Source organism: Pseudonaja textilis, chromosome 4, assembly GCF_049901715.1.
Source record: "Pseudonaja textilis isolate UNSWEBS1 chromosome 4, rPseTex1.2, whole genome shotgun sequence".
NCBI lineage: Eukaryota > Metazoa > Chordata > Lepidosauria > Squamata > Elapidae > Pseudonaja > Pseudonaja textilis.
In genome coordinates, this window is record NC_141993.1 from 21,930,169 (window position 1) to 21,951,207 (window position 21,039).

The 21,039-nt window shown below is 37.6% G+C and overlaps 1 protein-coding gene across 10 annotated transcripts in view; it reads left to right on the top strand.

Annotated features, from left to right (window-relative positions):
* The window catches only part of PCDH15 (protocadherin related 15), a 579,778-nt gene that overhangs the window by 512,393 nt on the left and 46,346 nt on the right, over positions 1-21,039 (top strand). For all 10 annotated transcript variants that reach the window (XM_087932347.1, XM_087932353.1, XM_087932355.1 and 7 more), the window contains 2 exons: positions 12,062-12,277; positions 17,714-17,802. In XM_087932347.1, the coding sequence (XP_087788473.1) occupies positions 12,062-12,277; positions 17,714-17,802 (305 nt within the window). The remainder of the gene's footprint in view (positions 1-12,061; positions 12,278-17,713; positions 17,803-21,039) is intronic.

Consider the following 21,039-nt stretch of genomic DNA (forward strand, 5'->3'; position numbering starts at 1 on the left):
CTTAGCTAAAAAGCCTGCACTGCTAATCTTACAGTTCTTATGGATGAGGATGAGGATGAGGAAGGAAGGAAAGAAGTTGTTAACCCTGAAGTTGGCTGAACTGTAGCCATTTTCTTTTGTAGTTTTTTTTCTCCAGAGAGTTTCTTCTTCTCACAGCTTTAGGGCTGACACAGCCTAGAGCAAAGGGGCCAGGGAGGGGGGTGTAGAGATAGCTGGGGTATTGTAGCCAAAATAAAATTATTTCCCCTGGGAATCAAGGACATCAGTGCAGGTGTTCAAAAGGTGAAGCCTGAGGATACCTATCAACTGGACTGTATGCTGATTGGACCATGTGCCTGGAGATTCTGGGGGGGAGTGACAAAGTTTTACTTTTAATTGGGTGTAAAACTGGTGGGAACAAGCCAGTTTTCCACCAAGAAAATGCCAATTTGATATGTTCCTATAAAATGTTCTTTGAGGAATATGCCTGCCTCGGAGTACTTATTGAATGGGACATATTTCTTGGAACCTTAATAGAAGGAAGGAAGGAAGGAAGGAAGGAAGGAAGGAAGGAAGGAAGGAAGGAAGGAAGGAAGGAAGGAAGGAAGGAAGGAAGGAAGGAAGGAAGGAAGGATTCCATTCAGAGGGAAAAGCGCAAGAAGAAAAAAGAGGGAGTCACTTTCTTGCTATTTCTACTTGTTGAAATTAATAGGAGAACAAGTACAAAAGGTCAGTTTTGATGCAAAACTACCCCTCAAACCCTAAACTGCCTGTAGTGATATATTTGGTGGTATATGTTCAGAGGCTTACTATGATGATGTGTCAGTTTCAATGTAAAATGAGAATTATCACTATTCTACAGTGTTTGGCATTGAATTAATCATATTGATGGACTAAAAAATATCGATCAAGTTACATACAAATACCTGTCCATGGCAGCTATTACCTCCACAAAATAGAAAAGTTCAGACTGATAATTCTATGTTAAAACAAGGATTTACGCAGTGAGATTCGATGTAGTAAAGGCATGAGTGGCAAGAACTCCTAAAAGGAAATTCAGATTTTTCTGTGCTCCATATAACAACAATAACAACAACAATAATAATAACAATAACAACAGCAACAATAACAACAATAACAATAACAATAATGACAATAATAACAATAATTTATTTGCGGTCACAGACCAAAACACAAGTACAACAAAAGAAGAACATGGGAAAATTAATCATGAACAATTGGTCACCACTTGACTAAGAGGAATTACCGAGTTCTCCTCTGATGGTTACAGCTCTTAAAAAAAATTGGAAACCTGAGAAGTGATGCATGAGGAGCCATCCCCTAGACAATATAAGAACAAATTAATAACATTGGGTCTAGAAGGGTCTGTTTCAAGGAGAGACAGTAACTTAGATCTGCCTGCGTTATACATCGGGCAATATAACAGGACATGCTCCACAGTTTCAACCTCAGCTGTGTCACAGGGGCATAGCTGCTCGTTAATCGGGAGCCTCTTAAATCGCCCATCCAGTAGTGCTGAGGGCAGAACATTAAAGCGAGCTAGGGAGAAAGCTCTTCTATACTTGGGAATGGTTAGAGTGTAAAAATAGGAAGCCATCCTCAGTCTGTAATTATTAAATTGGCTGAAGATCAGAGGGGAGCAAGTTTTGTTAGCTCTGGCTCGTAAATATTGCAAGTCAATGTCCACAAGCCATTGGACTGCCCTGAATTGGGTGTCCTTAAAGCCATAATCTCCCAGGGCATCCCTCATAAAACCTAGCAGGTATAATTTGTTCATCAGCTCCCTCTCCCAATGAGAAATATGAGAGTCAGCAAACATCAGAGAGAGGTTTGGAACTGCCAGAAAGAGCACCCGAAACCACCATTTAAAGGTGTTAATCCACGCCATACATTCGACTGATCGAATGCCCAGTTCCAGGTACATTGGAGCAAAACCAACACAAGGAGGAAGACCCAGAAGTTTTCTAAGAAAGACAGCCTGGGTTCTTTCAATACAATCCTTGAAGCCCCATATCCATATAGGAATATCGTAAAGAGTTTGAGCCAAAGTTTTGGCTTTGTAAATATGTAGAGCAGAAGGAATAAACTGGCCTCCTTGAGTATTAAAAAATCTTAAAATCTGCTGGTGACTACAGGAGGCCAAATTCAGCACCTGGGTTCGATGTCTAGTCCAAGTGTTCTGAAATTGAATACCTAAATACTTAAAATGGAAAACCTGCTTAACAGCATTACCATTGATAGCCCAGTTGTGCTCCATACATTAATCAAGTTGGAAGGGGCTATTACATTATGAAGTCTAATCCTGCTCAGTGCATGAAATTAAATAAAAGTGTCTCTGACAGATGGCTCTTGGTTATTATTTTTGGGAGGCTGAACTGAGACTGAAGACTGGGAGAAAAGCTTCACCAAAATGTTTTAAAAGGAAAGGACAAAGGAGGATACAATAAAAACATCATATTTCAAGATGGATTACAATGATTTTGCCAGAAATCTGTCTCTCTGGAACTTATGTCCCAAAAGTGCTTTTTTCAAGAGGCAACTAGACTTTCTTGTTTTTCTTTGAAGATATTTTACTTCTCATCCAAGAAGCTTCTTCAGCTCTGACTGGATGGTGGGGAATGGAAGGATTTATATTCCTTGCAATCAGCTAGTCATTTGCCTTAATTTAGAAAGTCATTGGGGTTTATATATGTCCTCAGGATCACCTGAGTAGTGCAAATGGGGTGGAGACTTCTTGTAACTACTGAAAGGACTGTGTTGTAGACCGGAGAGAGATTTATTTATTTTATTTATTTATTTTTGTCAATTTCTTACAAGATAATAGGTATAAGTAAAAACATAATTATGAATACATGGATACATATAAGAAAAATAAAAAATAAAAGAAAGAATAGGACAGGGACGGTAGGCATGTTGATGCGCTTATGCACATCCACCTCTGTTGACAGAGGGCGGTTCAATTTTGACATAGATGGCCTCTTTGAGCCCTCTTTCAAACCAGTGGTCCTCTCTGTATGGACAGCAGTTCCAGCTGTCTGAAAGAAATAAAAATCCTTCCATTCCCCACCATCCAGTTAGAGCTGAAGGAGCTTGTTAAGTGAGAAGCGAAACATCTTCAAAGAAAAACAAAAACGTCCAGTTGCCTCTTGAAAAAGCACCTTTGGGGCAACAATGAGCTGGTTGATTGAGAATCTCCATAGACCTAATGAAACTTATGATATTTCAATAACAGAGGTTCCACTGTGGCTATCTACATTGGAAGCAGTCACGTATCCAAATCTATTGGATTATGAAAATATTGTCAGGTATAAAGATTTACTATATGATAGTGGAGAGCTTAAAAATAGGAACCAAATACAAATTCAAGGAAAGGAGATAGCGTGGTGGCCCTTTGCACAAATACAAACCCATTATAAAAAAGATAGAGAACAATTTGGCTTTAATATGACCCCACAAGAATTAGATAAAATATGGCTAGGGGAGGAAAAGAAAACAATTAGTAAAACATATAAATATCCTTTGGATTACAAATTAAAAGAAGAAATAGTCACAGAATCTATGATAATTTGGGCTAAAAACGTGGGTCACAGTATTGAATTAGATAAGTGGGAACATATCTGGCAAACAAATTACAAATTAACCACGTCAGTCTCATATAAAGATGTTCCCCAACCTACCACCCAACTGTTGGAAATGTAACTACGCACAAGGAACATATTTTCACATGTGGTAGACTTGCCCATGTGCCCAGAAGTTTTGGAGAAATATTAGAAATTGGATTTTAAATATAACAAAACAAAATTTAAAACTTGAACCCGAAAACTTTCTGCTAAGTAGGATAGATTTAAACATGGAGAAAAATATCAAAATTTAATATTGCACATCATAACTGCGGCCAAAATAACCTACGCACAAAACTGGAAACTGTCTTTCATTCCTTCAGAGGATATGGTAATTTTAAAAATACATGAATGTGCTGAGATGGATAGCCTAACCAAATTGTTAAAAAATAAACAAAATAATGATTATTATGAAATATGGAACATTTGGTATGATTGGTTAAAGAAAAGGTAATATTTAATATTTGGATAAGTTATGGAAATGACAGAAGACGTGCATTTAATTATAAACTATATAGAGAAATTAAAACATTAAAAGAACGAAGGAGTTATTGTAACAAGGCAAATAACGTCAATGATAAAAATAAAGGAAAAAAATTAACCATTGCTCAATATGCGCTTTAAAATGTATATATGTATTTGTATGTGTGTGTGTGTGTGTGTGTGTAGATAGATAGATAGATAGATAGATAGATAGATAGATAGATAGATAGATAGATGATAGATAGATAGATAGATAGATAGATAGATAGATAGATAGATAGATAGATAGATAGAGATATGTGTTGATTTGTCTGTTTTAAATGTATGTCAAATAAATGTTTTTTTCTAGAATAAAAAAAATTTTTTTTAAAAAGCACCTTTGGGGCAACAATGAGCTGGATGATTGAGAATCTCCATAGACATTATGAAACTTATGATATTTCAGTAACAGGAAAATGTTCATGGATGTCACATTAGAAATATTTTACACAATTCCTTCACTTCTGGACCTCCTAATTGTTATTGCATATCTCATTCCTCTGCATTTTTCTTGAACTCAGCAAAATGTTCTTCAGGAAAATTTTCTGGAAAGTGGACATTTTACTGGCAATGAAAAACATCAGACTTAACTTTTTTTAAAAGAAGAAGACTTTAAAAACTAAAAAAAAAACCTTTAAAAACCTGATAAAAAACTTAAATAAAAGAAGCGTACATTAAATCAGCTGCTTAAATTTATGGGAGGGGGGAGAAGATTCTACTATGAATCCTTTGGGACACTCTAACCTATTCTATCAGGTCATTCTTTTTTTTTTAATCTGATACATTAAATTATCAAATAAATCATAAAAAAATGAATGAACTTTTTCTACTAAACTTTAGCAGCACTAAAACAGGTGGCAAATTCAGATGTTTCCAGTCACAGTTCCCAGCAAAATATAACAGCTTTTTAAAACACAAGCATTTTTCTCCCTGCAGGAATTGACAGCCTGATGTATATTTTTAGTCTTGAAAGATACACCTGCTAACTCAGTGTGGCATCATGTCTTCAGCTCCTGAATTGTTCCTGCATTTCGGTATTCTTTCTTCTTTCAGACTTTTTAACACCACTAATAATGTCATTTTATTGTCACTCTCTCCATAACTAGCCTCAGCTTGTATTGTTCTAATGAAAGCTATCTTCTTGTACTATAAATGCCCAGGGACGTTTTTTGATTTGTTTTGAGTCATCTAATGCATAGTATATTTTGCACATACAATAAGTGCTCAGTTCTATAGCATCCTCAGGCAGAAAAACAAGCAGAACATTCTAAATTGCCATTCTGATAAATGATTATGACATTTTTCTATAGTTCTTTTTTTTTTTTACAAAAATAAAAGACATGAGAGTGAGCAAAAAATTACAGGGATTTTTCATCTGTTTTTTTCAGCTTTTGGAAGCTTTTGGAAAAAGTGGTTCCAAAAATCCTATTACATACATCAAGTTTACAACTGAACATTTTAACCTATTGCTTTTGTCTGCAATGCTTTTTTTTTCTTTGTTATATTTAAAGAGTTACTTATGGATGTTTATATAATCAAACTTTTGAATAGATTGTCCTCGACTAGTGGCTGAGCTATGGTTATCATTCTCTGTGGTTCAATCTCAGCATAATTTGTGGGTAATTTTATTTGTCACATTTCTAATTGTGGGCTAATGGAGTTAGAAGCTACCCAGCTTCTTGTGGTTTCTTGTGAGCCTGGAACATCATCTTTCTCATTTGTGGTCTATTTGAGACATAACGAGAATGTGTTGTATAGTTTATTTGTCTCTTCTTTCATAATTACAAATAGAAACTTGCTTTCCCAATTCTAAACAAAGCCAAATCATGCATTTGTTAATCCAAAACTTTTACAAGCCATTTATCATTCATGTACAATAGCTTTCTCTTGCTGCTGAACATATGAAATAGCTCCTTTTTATGTATGAATCAAAAGCATATATACGTGTTTAATTTATTCAATACATACAAAACTTTTGCCAGACCAATACTCCAATACAGCTCGTCAGTCTGGAATCCGCACTGCATATCAGACATTAATACAACTGAGGGAGTCCAGAAGTATTTCACGAGAAGAGTACTATACTCCTTTGCTCGCAACAGAATACCCTATCTCACCAGGCTTGAGATTTTGGGCTTGGACAACCTTGAACTACGCCACCTATGGTTAGACTTAAGCGTAGCACACAAAATTATCTGCTGCAATGTCCTATCAGTCAATTACTACTTCAGCTTCAACCACAACAATACAAGAGCACACAACAGATACAAACTCAATGTAAACCACTTCAAACTTGATTGCAGAAAGTATGACTTCAGCAACAGAGTGGTCAATGCCTGGAATGCACTACCTGACTCTGTTGTTACATCCTCTAACCCCCCCCCCCCTTCTTTAACCTCAAACTATCCACTATTGACCTCACCCCATTCCTAAGAGGTCTGTAAGGGGCGTGCGTAAGTGCACCATTGTGCTTCCTGTCCCTGTCCTATTGTCCCCATTTATTCGTACCTATTTCAAGATGGCGCCGACAATGGCTGCCTCAGTGAAATGCTTTCTAATGGTTTCTTTATTCCTTATTATTATCTGCAATTCACTACGGATTTCATACTCACGAGACCATCTGCTAAGAATTAGGCAATGTTTCCTTAAGGAGCAGCTTCCTGATTCCCCACCCCCACCGTCTTTGCAAATGCAGAGGAGATTCTAACCAATTCCCCGGTGCTATGGATTATAACAAAGAAAGCAAAGAAGCAACCACGCCGGAAGAGGAGACGAGGTAAACGAGCGGGAATTTTAAACAAACTAAGGAATAGGAGGGGAAAAAAGTCCTCTCCCTTCAATCTTTCTGACTAATTTACGCTCACTGGCTAACAAGATGGATGAAATTCATCTATTAAATAGATGAAATTCTGATTTTCATAATTCAGCTGTTCTTTGTTTTACTGAAACCTGGCTTAATCCACAAATTCATGGGAACAACACCATATATATCCCAGGATTTCAGACATTTAGATCAGTCAGAATTGAAGAGACATCAGGTAAAACAAAGGGTGGAGGATTATGTTTATATATCAACAACAGCTGGTCTCAGGATATAACTATAATATATAAGTTTTGTGATGAAAACTTTGAGTCTTTACACATCAACTGCAGGCCATTTTACTCTCCATGTGAGTTCTCCTCATTTCTCCTAATAGCTATGTATTTTCCTCCACAAGCCTATGTAAACAAGGCATTACGAACTCTTGCTGATCAAATTATGGAGGCGGAAGCCGAACACCCAGGTTCCCTTCCCATCATTTTAGGAGATTTCAATCAAGCAAATTTAAGGAAAGAGCTCCCAAAATATTTCCAGCATGTAAATTGTCCCACCAGAGGCAAAAATACTTTAGACCATTGCTACACAACAGTAAAAGATGCTTATAGGTCTTTACCATGAGCAGCTGTGGGACATTCTGACCACTGCATGATTCACCTTGTACCTGCCTACAGACAAAGACTTAAAACCATGAAACCAACAATTAAATCAGTGAGTACTTGGTCAGATGAGGCAAAGCTGAAACTCCAGGCCTGCCTTGATTGCACTGATTGGAATGTTTTCAAAGATGCCTCTGCAGACCTAGATGAGCTCACAGATACTGTAACATCATATGTTAACTTCTGTGAAGACTTATGTGTACTAACAAGGAACCTGAAAATATATAGTAACAATAAACCTTGGTCCACAGCTAAACTTAAGCAGCTACGTCGTTCCAAAGAGGAAGCCTACAGAAAAGGTGACAGAATGATATACAACCAGGCCAGAAACATATTAACAAGAGAGATCAGAGCAGCAAAAAGAAGTTACTCTGAAAAGTTAAAGAATCAAATCTCAACAAATGAACCAGTAAACATGTGGAAAACTCTTTAAAACATCACTGGCTTCAGCAAACCTCCTTCCCAGGCAGAAGAAAATCAAGAACTAACAGATGACCTGAATGTGTTTTACTGCAGGTTTGAAAAGAAACTACAGCCACCTATTTCCACAACCCACATCTCAAACACACCAACAACAGCCAAGCCTCCTACAACTGGCCCCAATCCATTGGGATCAAAACCTCTGGTGATCACAGTAAAAGAAGTGCAAGATCTATTACACAGACAGAAGCCAGGAAAAGCACCAGGGCCAGACAAGATAACTCCTTGCTTAAAAATCTGTGTTGACCAATTAGCCCCCATCCTCACCCGAGTCTTCAATAGGTCACTAGAGATGTGCTATGTTCCTTCCTGCTTCAAACGTTCTACCATCATCCCAGTGCCAAAGAAGCCCTCCATCAAGGAACTGAATGACTACAGACCAGTTGCTTTAACATCTGTAGTTATGAAAATCTTTGAAAGGTTTGTGCTGTCCCACCTGAAAACCATCACGGATCCATTGTTAGATCCCACACAGTTTGCATACCAAGCAAATAGATCGACAGATGATGCTGTTAACATGGCTCTGCATTACATCCTACAACACCTTGAATCTCCAAATACCTATGCAAGGGTCCTCTTTGTAGACTTCAGTTCAGCATTCAATACCATCATTCCAGACACTCTTTTAAGTAAATTAAACCAACTAGCAGTGCCTGAACACACTTGTAAGAGGATCATAAGCTTCCTAACAGACAGGAAGCAGCAGGTGAAGCTAGGCGGAATCACATCTGTACCTATACAATCAGCACAGGCCCCCCCCTGTGTGCTATCTCCACTTCTCTTTTCCCTATATACCAATGACTGCATCTCAAACGATCAATCTGTTAAAATACTGAAGTTTGCTGATGACACAACAGTGATTGATCTCATTCGAGACAACGATAAATCTGCATACAGACAGGAGGTTATACAACTTGCCTCGTGGTATAACCGGAACAATCTTGAACTGAACACACTCAAAGCTGTAGAAATGGTGGTAGACTTTAGAAGAAACCCTCCCATACTACCACTACTAATACAGTTCTACAGAGGAATTATTGAGTCTATCATCTGCACCTCTATAACTGTCTGGTTTGGTTCTGCAACCCAGCAGGACAGACACAGACTTCAGAGGATAATTAGGACTGCAGAAAAAACAATTACTACCCACCTGCCTTCAATTGAGGACCTGTATACTGCACAAGTCAAAAAGAGGGCTGTGAAAATATTTACAGATCCCTCACACCATAAACTGTTTCAACTCCTTCCCTCAAAACGACGCTATAGAGCACTGCATACCAGAACAACTAGAAGAACAGTTTTTTTGCCAAAAGCCATTCACTCTGCTAAACAAATAATTCCCTCAACACGCAACACCTCAACTATTTACAAAGTGTACACTACTATTACTGTTAATCTTCTTACCACTCCTTATCACCCATCCCCTCCCACTTGACTGTTTTCTAGTATGATTTGATTGTTGATTGTACCCTATGACTATCATTAAGTGTTGTACGTTATGATTCTTGATTCTTAACGAATGTACCTTTTCTTTATGTATACTGAGAATATTTACATCAAGACAAATTCCTTGTGTGTCCAGTCACAATTGGCCAATAAAGTATTCTATTCTATTCTATTCTATTCTATTCTATTCTATTCTATTCTATTCTATTCTATTCTATTATTTCCTGTATTCTTACTCATGTTTATACTTACATCTATTATCTTGTAAGCGATTGACAAATCAAATTAATAAATAAAAATTTGGAAAACAAAAATTTCAAACATATTTCATTCTGAGGGTAAATGTGTAGCCAGTGATATGCAATTATATCTAATGAATAGATTAAAATTGTCCTTGTTATAAAGCGTATCTATTCCTCTGCATCTGTTCATAGAGAGTTGTCAAAACATCTACCTGTTATATATGTCACATAAACAAAGGAAAAGATATACTTCCATTAAGATTAACTAGTTCTTTCTCTTCTCTGACAGGCCTATCAGAACCCTTGAGGCCTCATATGTCTCTCCTTAATGAAGTGACAAAAATATTTGCCTTTATAGGAAATTAAGGGGATTGCAACCATCTTTCCCTTCGGGTAAAAAGCATCAGGGAACACTCTGATACTGGCAGCACACAAACTCGCTCTTGTGGTTCTTGAACAGTTGAAACTTAAAAAAAAACTTTAAAAAACACATTCAGTTCAGTTCAAAGATCTTTGAATAAATAACAATGACATATGAATAGTTGATAAAAAAAAGCAGTGCTACCTATGCTAAGAAGTTGAAATCTTGGTATTTTAATCAAGTGCTAATTAGAGACAGTTCTATCAGTCTATTTCTGATCTATGTCACCTTTATATGCATTTATGTGCATTCATTAAACTGTCCCCGTTCCTACTTGATTTCTAAATTTCTAGAAATATGTACAGCCAAATATATGCTCTGGTTTAATGTGGATTTAAGCCACAATCTCTTTCCCCACTACACACACACACACACACACACACACATCCACAAACACACACTGATTTATTTTGTATTTTGTTGTAAATAAACAGTTGATGGTGCGTTTTCATGTTTTTAAACTAAAAAGTTTAATATTTGAAAAAAAAATATGGGGGAATGCAAAAAGTAATTTAATTCCATTCTACGCAACAGTTTCAAGGTGGTAGAAGAAATGTCCTTCTGGGTTCAGTTCCAAGTGGGGAGAAAGACACTGGAACCATGGAGGCTGTTTGGAAAGATGGTTTAATGGTGGACAGGACCACATGGTTTGAGGTCTTGGACAATTGAGCATATGGGGGAGGGGAGAGAGAGAGAGAGAGAGATTTAAACTCCCTCTTGGGCTTTGAACTTGCTTCCTGTTCCTGTGGCAAGGGCATGTATTCTGATTGGTTATCAGACTCCCACGGGGCCATGCAGGGGTAACTTTATAGACTGTCTTGAGTCCAAGGCTTGGTTGAACCTTGCTAGGTGATGCAATCTTCCCAGGTGCCATGTGGTGAGATGAATAGAGGCTAGTCCTATTATGTCCTTAGGGTGAAGGTCTTTTGTTTTGTAGATAAACTGGCCCAGCCTTTTATCTTGTAGACAGGTGGCATCAAAATATCTGCAAGGGGAGGTCCGGGAGCTGAGGCTTTGAGTATGTGTCTTTAGAAACATGTTTCTCCTTTAGGGAAAATATAATATTCTGCCTTTAATATTTCCTGGAATATTTCATTCTTCTAGGAGAAGACTGGGTGCTAACTTTCTACAAAGGTCAATCTTTATTTTTAGAAAAGATTATGGCAATTCTTTAAATATTCTTGGTTTCTAGCTTGTGTTTTACAACTGCCTTCTAACTGAAGAGGTAATACAGAACTAGTCAAATCTTGATTAAGGTCTCCATGTCAGTCATCCAGCACAGTAACAGTTATACAGCCTGGCAAACTCATGATCTATGTCTTAAATAAACTATTAAATATTGCTTAACCTTTTCATTTCACTAGTGGCACTCTAAAATTTAATTTTGGATGAACTTTTCCATGGATGTCTATCAATATGGAAGAAGTGTTTTTCACTGATAGCGTATATTCTTTAGTAATATTTTAGGCAATTCTGTGAGCTCCTATAGTTCTATAAATTCCCCTTTTTGAATTCCCCATTTTGGATGATCTAATTCCTTTTGTAAATCTTGATGATGCTAAAAATGTACGGCACAACAAAATGTTTGTATTTCAGAATTTCTGCTGTCGTTGATATTCTACACAATACCTTTTAGTTTACTTTATTTAATATGGATATATTATATTTATGAATTAAAATGAATATATTAATGGGTCTAAACAGAGAGCAAATCTCAGTCCCTTCTAGCTGAGGATCTTACTTAGTTGGGTAATGAAATGTCTCTGGGGGGAAAGAACAACCAAGCTCAGAGAGTACCAAGGACCCCACATAGATTTTTTTTTCTCATGTCACCTCTCATTTGTACCCATCAGGCCCATGATAAAGATACCGGCAACTATAGTGCCATGCAATACAGACTCATCATCCCTCCAATCAAGGATGGCAAGGAAGGCTTTGTGATTGAACCATATACAGGACTGATCAAAACAGCAATGCTCTTCAAAAACATGCGACGATCTTATTTCAAGTTTCAGGCCATCGCAACGGACAATTATGGAAAAGGGTTGAGCAACAAATCAGATGTACTTGTAAGTATGTTTGACTAGCTCCTTTCCGAAGACCATTCTTGTATGTTTTATGTAGAATGATTCACTTGTTTTTGCAGGCATTTGTCTTGGTAATTTTTGATCTGATTGCATTATACTGAGCTGCTGTTGCAGTTAATGTATTTATTTATTTATTTAGAAAATTTATATAGCCGCTTGCTTGTCCACACTAATGGTGGATTACAAGTGATAAAAATACAATACAGAAAAAAAAAAACCAATGCCTTCCTCCCAGCATTGTGGTCATTTTGATGGGCCCCATCCCACTCTGGGTTCCCCAGGTTTGCTAGCAAGACCAAATCTTCAGGACCTTATGAAAGGTCTAGAGAATTGGCTTCATTTATCTCGAGAGTTGGCTTCATTTATTAAATAAAATAATTTCTTGTTAAACATTCATTACGTTTCCTTTGAAATCACGCATATGTGTAATTGTCCCCATTGTGCTTCAGGACAAGGCAAAGTTAACAATGGGCATGATGTCTAATGGACCTTTTTAATTTTTACTGGGATTGGTTGAAGAGAGAAATCATGGGTATTTTATAACTTTCTCAGAAAGGAAGGAAGCACTGTGGATTGTTGTGTGGGTGTGCGTGGATATTTATTTTATTTTATTTATTTATTTTATTTTGTCAAGCAATTATAAGATAACAGGTATAAGTATGGTTATGAATACATGAAATGGATACATATAAAAAAAAGAAACAATAGGACAGGGATGGTAGGCACGTTGGTGCGCTTATGCACGCCCCCTACAGACCTCTTAGGAAAGGGGTGACATCAATAGTAGACAGTCTAAGGTTAAAGTTTTAGGGAAGAAACCACAGAGTCAGGGAGAGTATTCCAGACATCAACCACTCTGTTGCTGAAGTCGTATTACCTTGAGCTTGTATCTATTGTGTGCTCTTGTATTGTTATGGTTGAAGCTGAAGTATTCATTGACAGGTAGGACGTTGCAATATATAATTTTATGTACTATACTTAGATTGGACCGAAGGCGGCATAATTCAAGGTTTTCTAGGTCTAGAATTTCAAGTCTGGTGGCATAAGGTATTCTGCAACGAGTAGAAGAGTTGTTGTGAAATATTTCTGGACTTTCTCAAATGTGTTAATATCAGATCCGTAATGTGGGTTCCAGACTGATGAGCTGTATTCAAGTATTGGTCTAGCAAATATTTTGTATGCTCTAGTTAGTAGTGTGATATTACCGGAGAAAAAGCTACACTGGATTAGGTTAACAACTCTTAATGCACATTTAATGCATGCACATTTGTGCTTGTAAATTTGGTTTCACTTATTTTAAGAAAAGGAACTTAATTCATTGAAAGGGAACTTGTTTAGAATCAAAGTATGCATTGAAAAGTCTTCTGTCACAAATCCTAGACAAATGTGGATCTGAATATGCAGGACTGAACTGGATAGCTTGAGATGCTATAGAAGAGGGAAGCTATGTCCTCTTTAATGATCAACTCCCAGAATTATTGGGTTGAAGTCCGCAAGTCATAATTTACCACTCCTGCTATAGAGTGGGGCAGGGAATTGCAGATCACTAAAAAGTTAAGGACATTTTCAAATTATTTTCAGATACTTCCATCCATCCATACACAAACACACACAAATATAGTTATGCATGTTCTTCTAGATAGTCACTTACTTTTAGCTTACATCCCTGGGGTTTGCAGAAAAAGGCAGGTGTATGTATAGAACTAGAAGACATATTCAGCTGGAAATATTATGTAGCCTAAATTATCTATTTGTGACACAATTAAAGTTGAAATCAATTTTCATTACTTATAATCATAACAGTGCTTTACTTTTAGTTCAATAACATTATCAAAAGTAGTTTTGTTGAATTTCAAAAAGAAATTGTACCCTGATTTCTTGTGCTGTCTCAAATCTTTTGTCATTCAAAATCTCTCTTCAAAAAGCAAAGCAGGCTGGTGTTTCCTTTGGGTGGATGGATGGATGGATGGATGGATGGGATGGATGAGAGGGAAAGAGGGAGAGATTGAATGTTGCCCTAAATGCCTCTAGAATAGAGAAGAGACAAAATAGATTCTGTCTTTGGATAATACTCCAGTTTTAACAGGAGTCATTTTGGATTCTTCAGAGATTTTCAGATCACTGTATATTTTGGGATACTGTGAAGTCAGGCAGGTTTAGTTGTAGGGCATTACCAATTAATCACCGCATGCCTTTTTGGAGGCAGTAACTGGGCATAGGGAATTGACAGCCAGAATCTTGCTCTTCATTTTTCTTTGTCGTTGTTTAGAAGCTTTGCTCAGTCTTGTCCAAAGCAATAACCTCTTCCTTACCTGCACAATATAATAAGGAGAATCATTCTACTCTTTCAATGTCTGCCCTGATAGCATAGCAATAGGTTGGCCTTACCGTATTTTGTATCCTCTATTTGGCATCTGTTCTGAGCAGAGACATTAATGTGATAGTAATGCAGGTGGGTGCAAAGCAAGCCAGATATACCTTGTTGTGTCCTGTTCTCATGCTGGTCCATTTCCCCAGCGGGAACAGAGAAGCGCTCTGATTGGTTAAAGGCTCTGACAGCTGAGTATAAAAGGGCTGTCAGAGGGGTTGATCAGCTGCTATTATTGTGACCCAAGCAGCCGTGGTTAGCAAGCTCTGTTAGCACAATAAATGGTTAACATTTATTGCCGAGCGGACCCTCAGTCTGTTTGCCGCTGTTCTTGGTACTGAACGTACCTTGTGATTTTTCTCTCACTACAAGCCAATGAAATGGTTTTACCTCCACAGTGACATTAAGTCCCTTGCAGCAAAATTGATTTAGTTCTGCTTTGTGCCATGATTACAAGACTTGGTAGCTGAGAAAGGGGCAATTTTACTTTTTTGTTTTTTTTAAAAAAAGCTTTATTAGTAACATTTTGAAATACAAATAAAGTAGGATAAAAAAATCCCAAGATGATAGTTTCCCCACACACACACACACACAAAAAAATTGTCTGCCACATTTGAATTTTTTTAAGTCAGTTGCTCCATTTCTGCTTGGAAGAGTCCCAGGATTTTCCCCTCAAGGTCTTGTGTGCATGTGTTTATTTATCTAAAAGACTTATATGGTGAAATGCTGATACTTTTCATAGCCTAGCACCGTGATGGCGAACCTATGGCACGTGTGCCACAGGTGGCACACCAAGCCATTTGTGTTGGCATGCGAGCCGCAGGCAAACGTACCTCACTATGCATGCGCGTGCCTCACAGCTGATTTTTGGCTGGTTTGAGGTCTTTTTCAGCCTCCCAGAGGCTTGAAAAAAGCCTCTGCAGGCCAAATAGGCCAGTTTCATCACTTCCTATAATACTGGAAGTGACAAAAGAGGCCTATTCAGCCTGCAGAGGCTTTTTTTTTTTAAGCCTCTGGGAGGCTCAAACCAGCCAAACATCAGCTGTGATGCCTGGTTTGAGGCCTTTTTCGACCTCCCAGAAGTGGGATTGTGTGCAAATGCACAGGGAGCATGGGGGGGAGCACATTGCCTTCTGGGTGCTGGCATGCGAGCTCGCACAATTTTTGGCACAGGAGCCCAAAAGGGTTAGCTACCACTGGCCTAGCAGAATATCAAATTCCCACATCCCAATGATTAAATAGTTTTAAAAGCCCTTAAGAAGGCAAGCTACTTATGCAATTCAATTACTCAGAAAGTGAAATGAAATTTGACCTTCTTAAGAGACTTAGTTTGGTCAAGTGTACATACATCAGGAAATGTGTTTCATAATTTGCATGCATATAAACCGTTTGCTTTAGCTGTACACTGATATTGGTTGGTACTATAATAGAATTTGCATGCTGGCTTACCAATGGTTTAGCTTAAGTTACTTCACTAATGTGTGAGCTGTAGAGGTCAATGTATCAATTTCATTCTTTGTCAGCAATCCAAATACTTCTGTTTCCTACCTAGATAAGTTGAAAAAAGAATACTCTTACGTGGCCAAGAAAATTATGAATTATTTCTTCTAGCAGCCTCGGTTGCATATAGATTATGCTGTTCATTCAAAAAATTCCTGACAACACTCCATTCTTTCAACCAAGATTAAAACTGCACTTGAGGTGAAGGGCAAGTAGAAGCACAGCTTGATCAGCTCTTTCAATGTTCAAGTGGATAAATTCTCTTAGTGCTTGCCCTCCTTGTGTAGTCTATCTCCAGGTAGTCCTTGATCTATGCCCACAATTGAGCCCAACATTTTTGTTGTTTAGTGAGACAGTTGTTAAGTGAATTTTGGTCCATTTTACAACTTTTCTTGCCACCGTTAGGTGAATCACTGCAATTGTTAAGTTAGTTTTAAGTGAATCTGTTCTCTAAAGGTGGTCACGTGATTCCAGGACACTGCAACGGTCATAAAGATGAGTCAGTCGCCATGTATCTGAATTTTGAATCACATGATTATGGGGATGCTGCCAAGGTTGTAAGTGTGAAAAATGGTCATAAAGCACTTCACTTAGTGCTGTTGTAACTTCAAACAGTCACTAAACAAATTGTTCTAAGTTGAGGACTACCTGTACAGAAGTCCATATGATTTGAGATTTTCCAGCTCTGTTTCTCTTCCTATTATAGATAGATGGATAGAGACCGATAGGAAATCAGTGGTGGTATTCTACTGGTTCGGTCTGGTTCTGCCGAGCCAGTAGCAGCTATGAGCAGCGGAGACCAAACTGGTTCTCTCCGCCACTCTGCTGTTGGGCCCACCCACCTGCAAGGGCTCCCATACTCACGAATTCCACCACTGCTTTTGAAGTGTGGCTGCTTTGCATGGCACAGCAGAGTGCCACACCGCAGCTGCTGAAGGGACCAGGAGAGTGCAGGCTTGCAGGAAGTGAGTTGAAATGCCTCTGCGCCTGCGCAAAGTGCACATTTGGCATGCGTGTGCACGCAAAGTGTGTCCACATGTGCAAAGCGCACCCGCCAAGCCACGCCCACCAAACTGGTGTTAAAGATTTTGAATTCCACCACTGTAGGAAATGGTCTGTTTTAAATATAGATAATGTCACTGAGGATCAATTTGGTGTCACAAATCCTATACCCAGTGTACAATTTGGAGAGTGAATTTTGAGATAAAAAGATACAAAACAGCAGGCAGATTTTGTATAGTTAAAATACAAAAGGCAATACACAATAGATGGTGTCTTGTATATCATTTAATAATAAAATGTGGCTTGTTTAAATGAAAGCATGTCTTTTTTTTAAAAAAAAAAAAAGGCATTGCAGCCATATTTGTGCTTTTTAAATCCCACCAGGTTTAAGGAGAGGAAATTGTCATGTTATTTTATTATAATAAGTTTCTCCATTCAAGCTCAAAACTGCTGGGAATCCAAGAAAATTCTTAAATGAGATGCATTTTCTATTTCATGTATATTACATGCTTTGCAGACTCCTTTATATTTTTATTTTTCTGTTTCAGGTCTCAGTAGTCAACCAGCTGGATATGCAAGTCATTGTGTCAAATGTTCCCCCTACTCTTGTAGAACAAAGCAAAGATCAACTTATAGGGTAATGAATATCTTCATTCCGTAACCACCAAAAAATCACTTACAATTAAAAATGTACTGATTCAAAAACATACAATATTTGTAATTTACTGATTTACTTAAAAGATTTGCATGGCTTCCTAACTTAAAAATATAATCTTGAGCACCTCTTAACAACAATGTAACCCACAAATATAAAAAGCATAAAGCATAAAATCAAAACAGAACATGGTGCCTTAATCAACCCCACAACCAACTTCAGACGTCTTCATTCTACCCATGTTAAAAAGCCATGTCTTGATAGTTTTCTGAAAGGTTAAAAAGGTGGAAACCTGCCAAGAAGTCTGTGTGGAGGGTGTTTTATAATGGGGTTCCCCTAACCTGTGGGCCTCTGAGTTGTTTGCAACTGGGCTGTGGAAATGGCGGGGGAGTGCACACGCAAGCACACATATCCCCACTTGAACGACCAGCAGGCGAGCATCTGTATGCATGTTCCATTCATGTGAGCAGTTGGTGCACATGAATAACACTCGTGCAAATGGAACTGCATGCACATACTTGCCAGCCCTTCAGAAGGAACCGTCCCCACTCCACACACGCCTGTGCCAGTCCTCAAAGCCAGAAAAGTTGGGGAATTCTATTCCATAGGATAGCCACAGAAAAGGTGCACTTCCAAGGTCCCACTAGATATAAAGATTGCAGTCTGCCTACTCCAAGGGTCTTCAAACTTTCAAGTTTAAGACTTGTGGACTTCAACTCCCAGAATTCCTGAGCTAACATGATTGGAGGAGGAATTTCTCAGAGTTGAAGTCCACAAGTCTTAAACTTGACAAGTTTGAAAAGCCCTGGCCTACTCTATTCAATCTGGTAGGGTGCGCAGATACTCTCAGGGATTGGCATTTCCGTGTACAACTTGGTCCTATGCCAATAGGTTTCTAAATGTGGTAATAGTACATTGAATTGCACCACAAAGGAAACCGAGAGCTAGTACATCTCGTGTAACAGCTTGACACCCTTACAGACAACCGATATTGTATTTCTGGATTTATGGATTTGTAGTTCCTGACTGATCTTCAAGGACACCCCATGTAAAGCACATTGCAGGTATCTAAAGGGGAAGTGAGACTGTAACATCACCATATTTTTTAAAAAACCTAGAGATTAGTCAAACTAAATAAGTCCCTAAACAACTCCACTAAATATGGTTCAGCCAATCCTACTAGGCTTTGGTACAAGGAATATGTGCAGTCCCTATTTTTTTTTTAACTTGGCTCAAGAAACATTATGATTTGATGAGTCAAAACTTAGATCCTTTTCATGTATTCTGTGAATCCATCTCCAAAGCCATGTGACTAGAATCATCTGTGCTGTGACCCTGTCTATTAACTGATCAACCCAATTTAGAAATACTTCGGTTAATTTATACTTTTATATATATAAAAGTATAAATTAACCGAAGTATTTGCTGAAGGGGCTTCTCTGAGCTTAATTAGCTTTGCACAGCTTTCTTTTTAATTAGTATGCAGAGCTGGAAAGGAATCAAAGAATATAACAACTGCAGCAGGGAAACTCAGGCTGGCCATTGCAAGATAAATCCCACTTTCCTTTTTTTCAAAATATTAAAAAAAAACACAACTCTACTATAGTTGACTTTTTAGTAAAACAAAACAAAAACCTGGCCCTATTAGAAACTATGTTTTCCCCCTATTTTTTATTTTAAAAAGACATGGGAACTTCCATCAGTACAATTAAATTATTAAAATGTATTAATCATTTGTAACATTAATGAAAGTTTGCCATCCTGTGCATGATACTAACTTTTAAGGTAAAAATACTTGGTTTTCAGAAAAGTAATAATAATTACTTCACAGTTATAAAAAAATAGTTTGTGAGATTGAGGATCTTATTAGATTTCGCTTTTTAAAGTATGATTATAATATAATATGCAATATATATTGTCCTGCCTTAACCATGAAAGACAGTTGGGTGACCATGGGCCAGTTACACAATCTCACAGAATTCTGGGAAAAATAGGAGGAGGAAGATGTGTTGGATATGTTTGCCGCCTTGAGTTGTTTGTAAAAATAGTAGGTAAATTAAGTAAGTAGGCAAATAAGTAAGCAAGTAAGTAAATGAATAAATAAATAATTGTTAAAAAATATTCATTTATTAAATTTATATGTTGCCCAACTCACTGTCTAATAAAATAAAAATGTACTTAAAATAATTCAGTACTGAGCAAAGCTACATGGATCATAGCATACATCACAGGTGTCAAACTCGCGGCATCACCATGCCATCACACGACATATCACAACGTTTTTCCCATTCTAGGAACTAGGATGGGTGTGGCCTACATGTAAGACATCTGGCCCAGGGGCCACCATCTTGGCACCCCTGGCATACATCATAACTCTTAAGTAAAGAACTCAGAAAATAGTTTTGGGCTGCTGTTGCTGATACTAAGTCAGAAAGAACTGATTTGGTCCTGGGGAAGATGAGTAATCACTAGGACTCCATCTAAAACAGGGTTTCACAGTGTCGATCTAAACCTCCAAGAGTCGACAAGTTTATCCAAGATATCAGTGTTGTTGTTCATAGTACTGTTAGCAAAAGTAATACAGATAGTCCTTCACAATTGGGACCAGAAATTCCATTGCTAAGTCAGGTGGTTGTTAAGGAATTCACACCCCATAAATACTAATAATATTTATTTAAATTGCTGTTGCTGTGCCACATAGACTATTTTTAAAGAGTCAAAAGCATGAGACAATATTTATGGAAGTTTATTTATGTTGATAGAGGAAATTGGCTGGATCTTCAATAATTATCAGCAATGTTTTCCAGGTTGCTAACATACACTGGCATTTTTTAAACAATCTATTAACAACTTTTTCCATTTCTGAAAATACCTGTGGCTTAACTGCCAGTCTTACTTATTCTGTCCTGGTATGCCTGACAATCTGGCACTCCAATTTTTCTCAGAGGCATAAATCTTATGCGTGTGAGATGTATGGCCACTTCTGTGTTATATACTTAATTCATTTCACTGTGAGTGTAGTTTGTGGAATGTAATAGCTTCGGTAAAAAAGATAAAAACTTATTCCTTTATCGTGCCTACCAGTTCCCTCTGTAAAATATCTTTGCAATTTCCCTTCAAACCTTTTAAAATTCAAGTCCTAATATAACCCTAAGAGGTAGAATGAATTACCCCACACTTGAAACTAGTTTTTCTGGATGCCCTTTGTTCCTTCTCTTT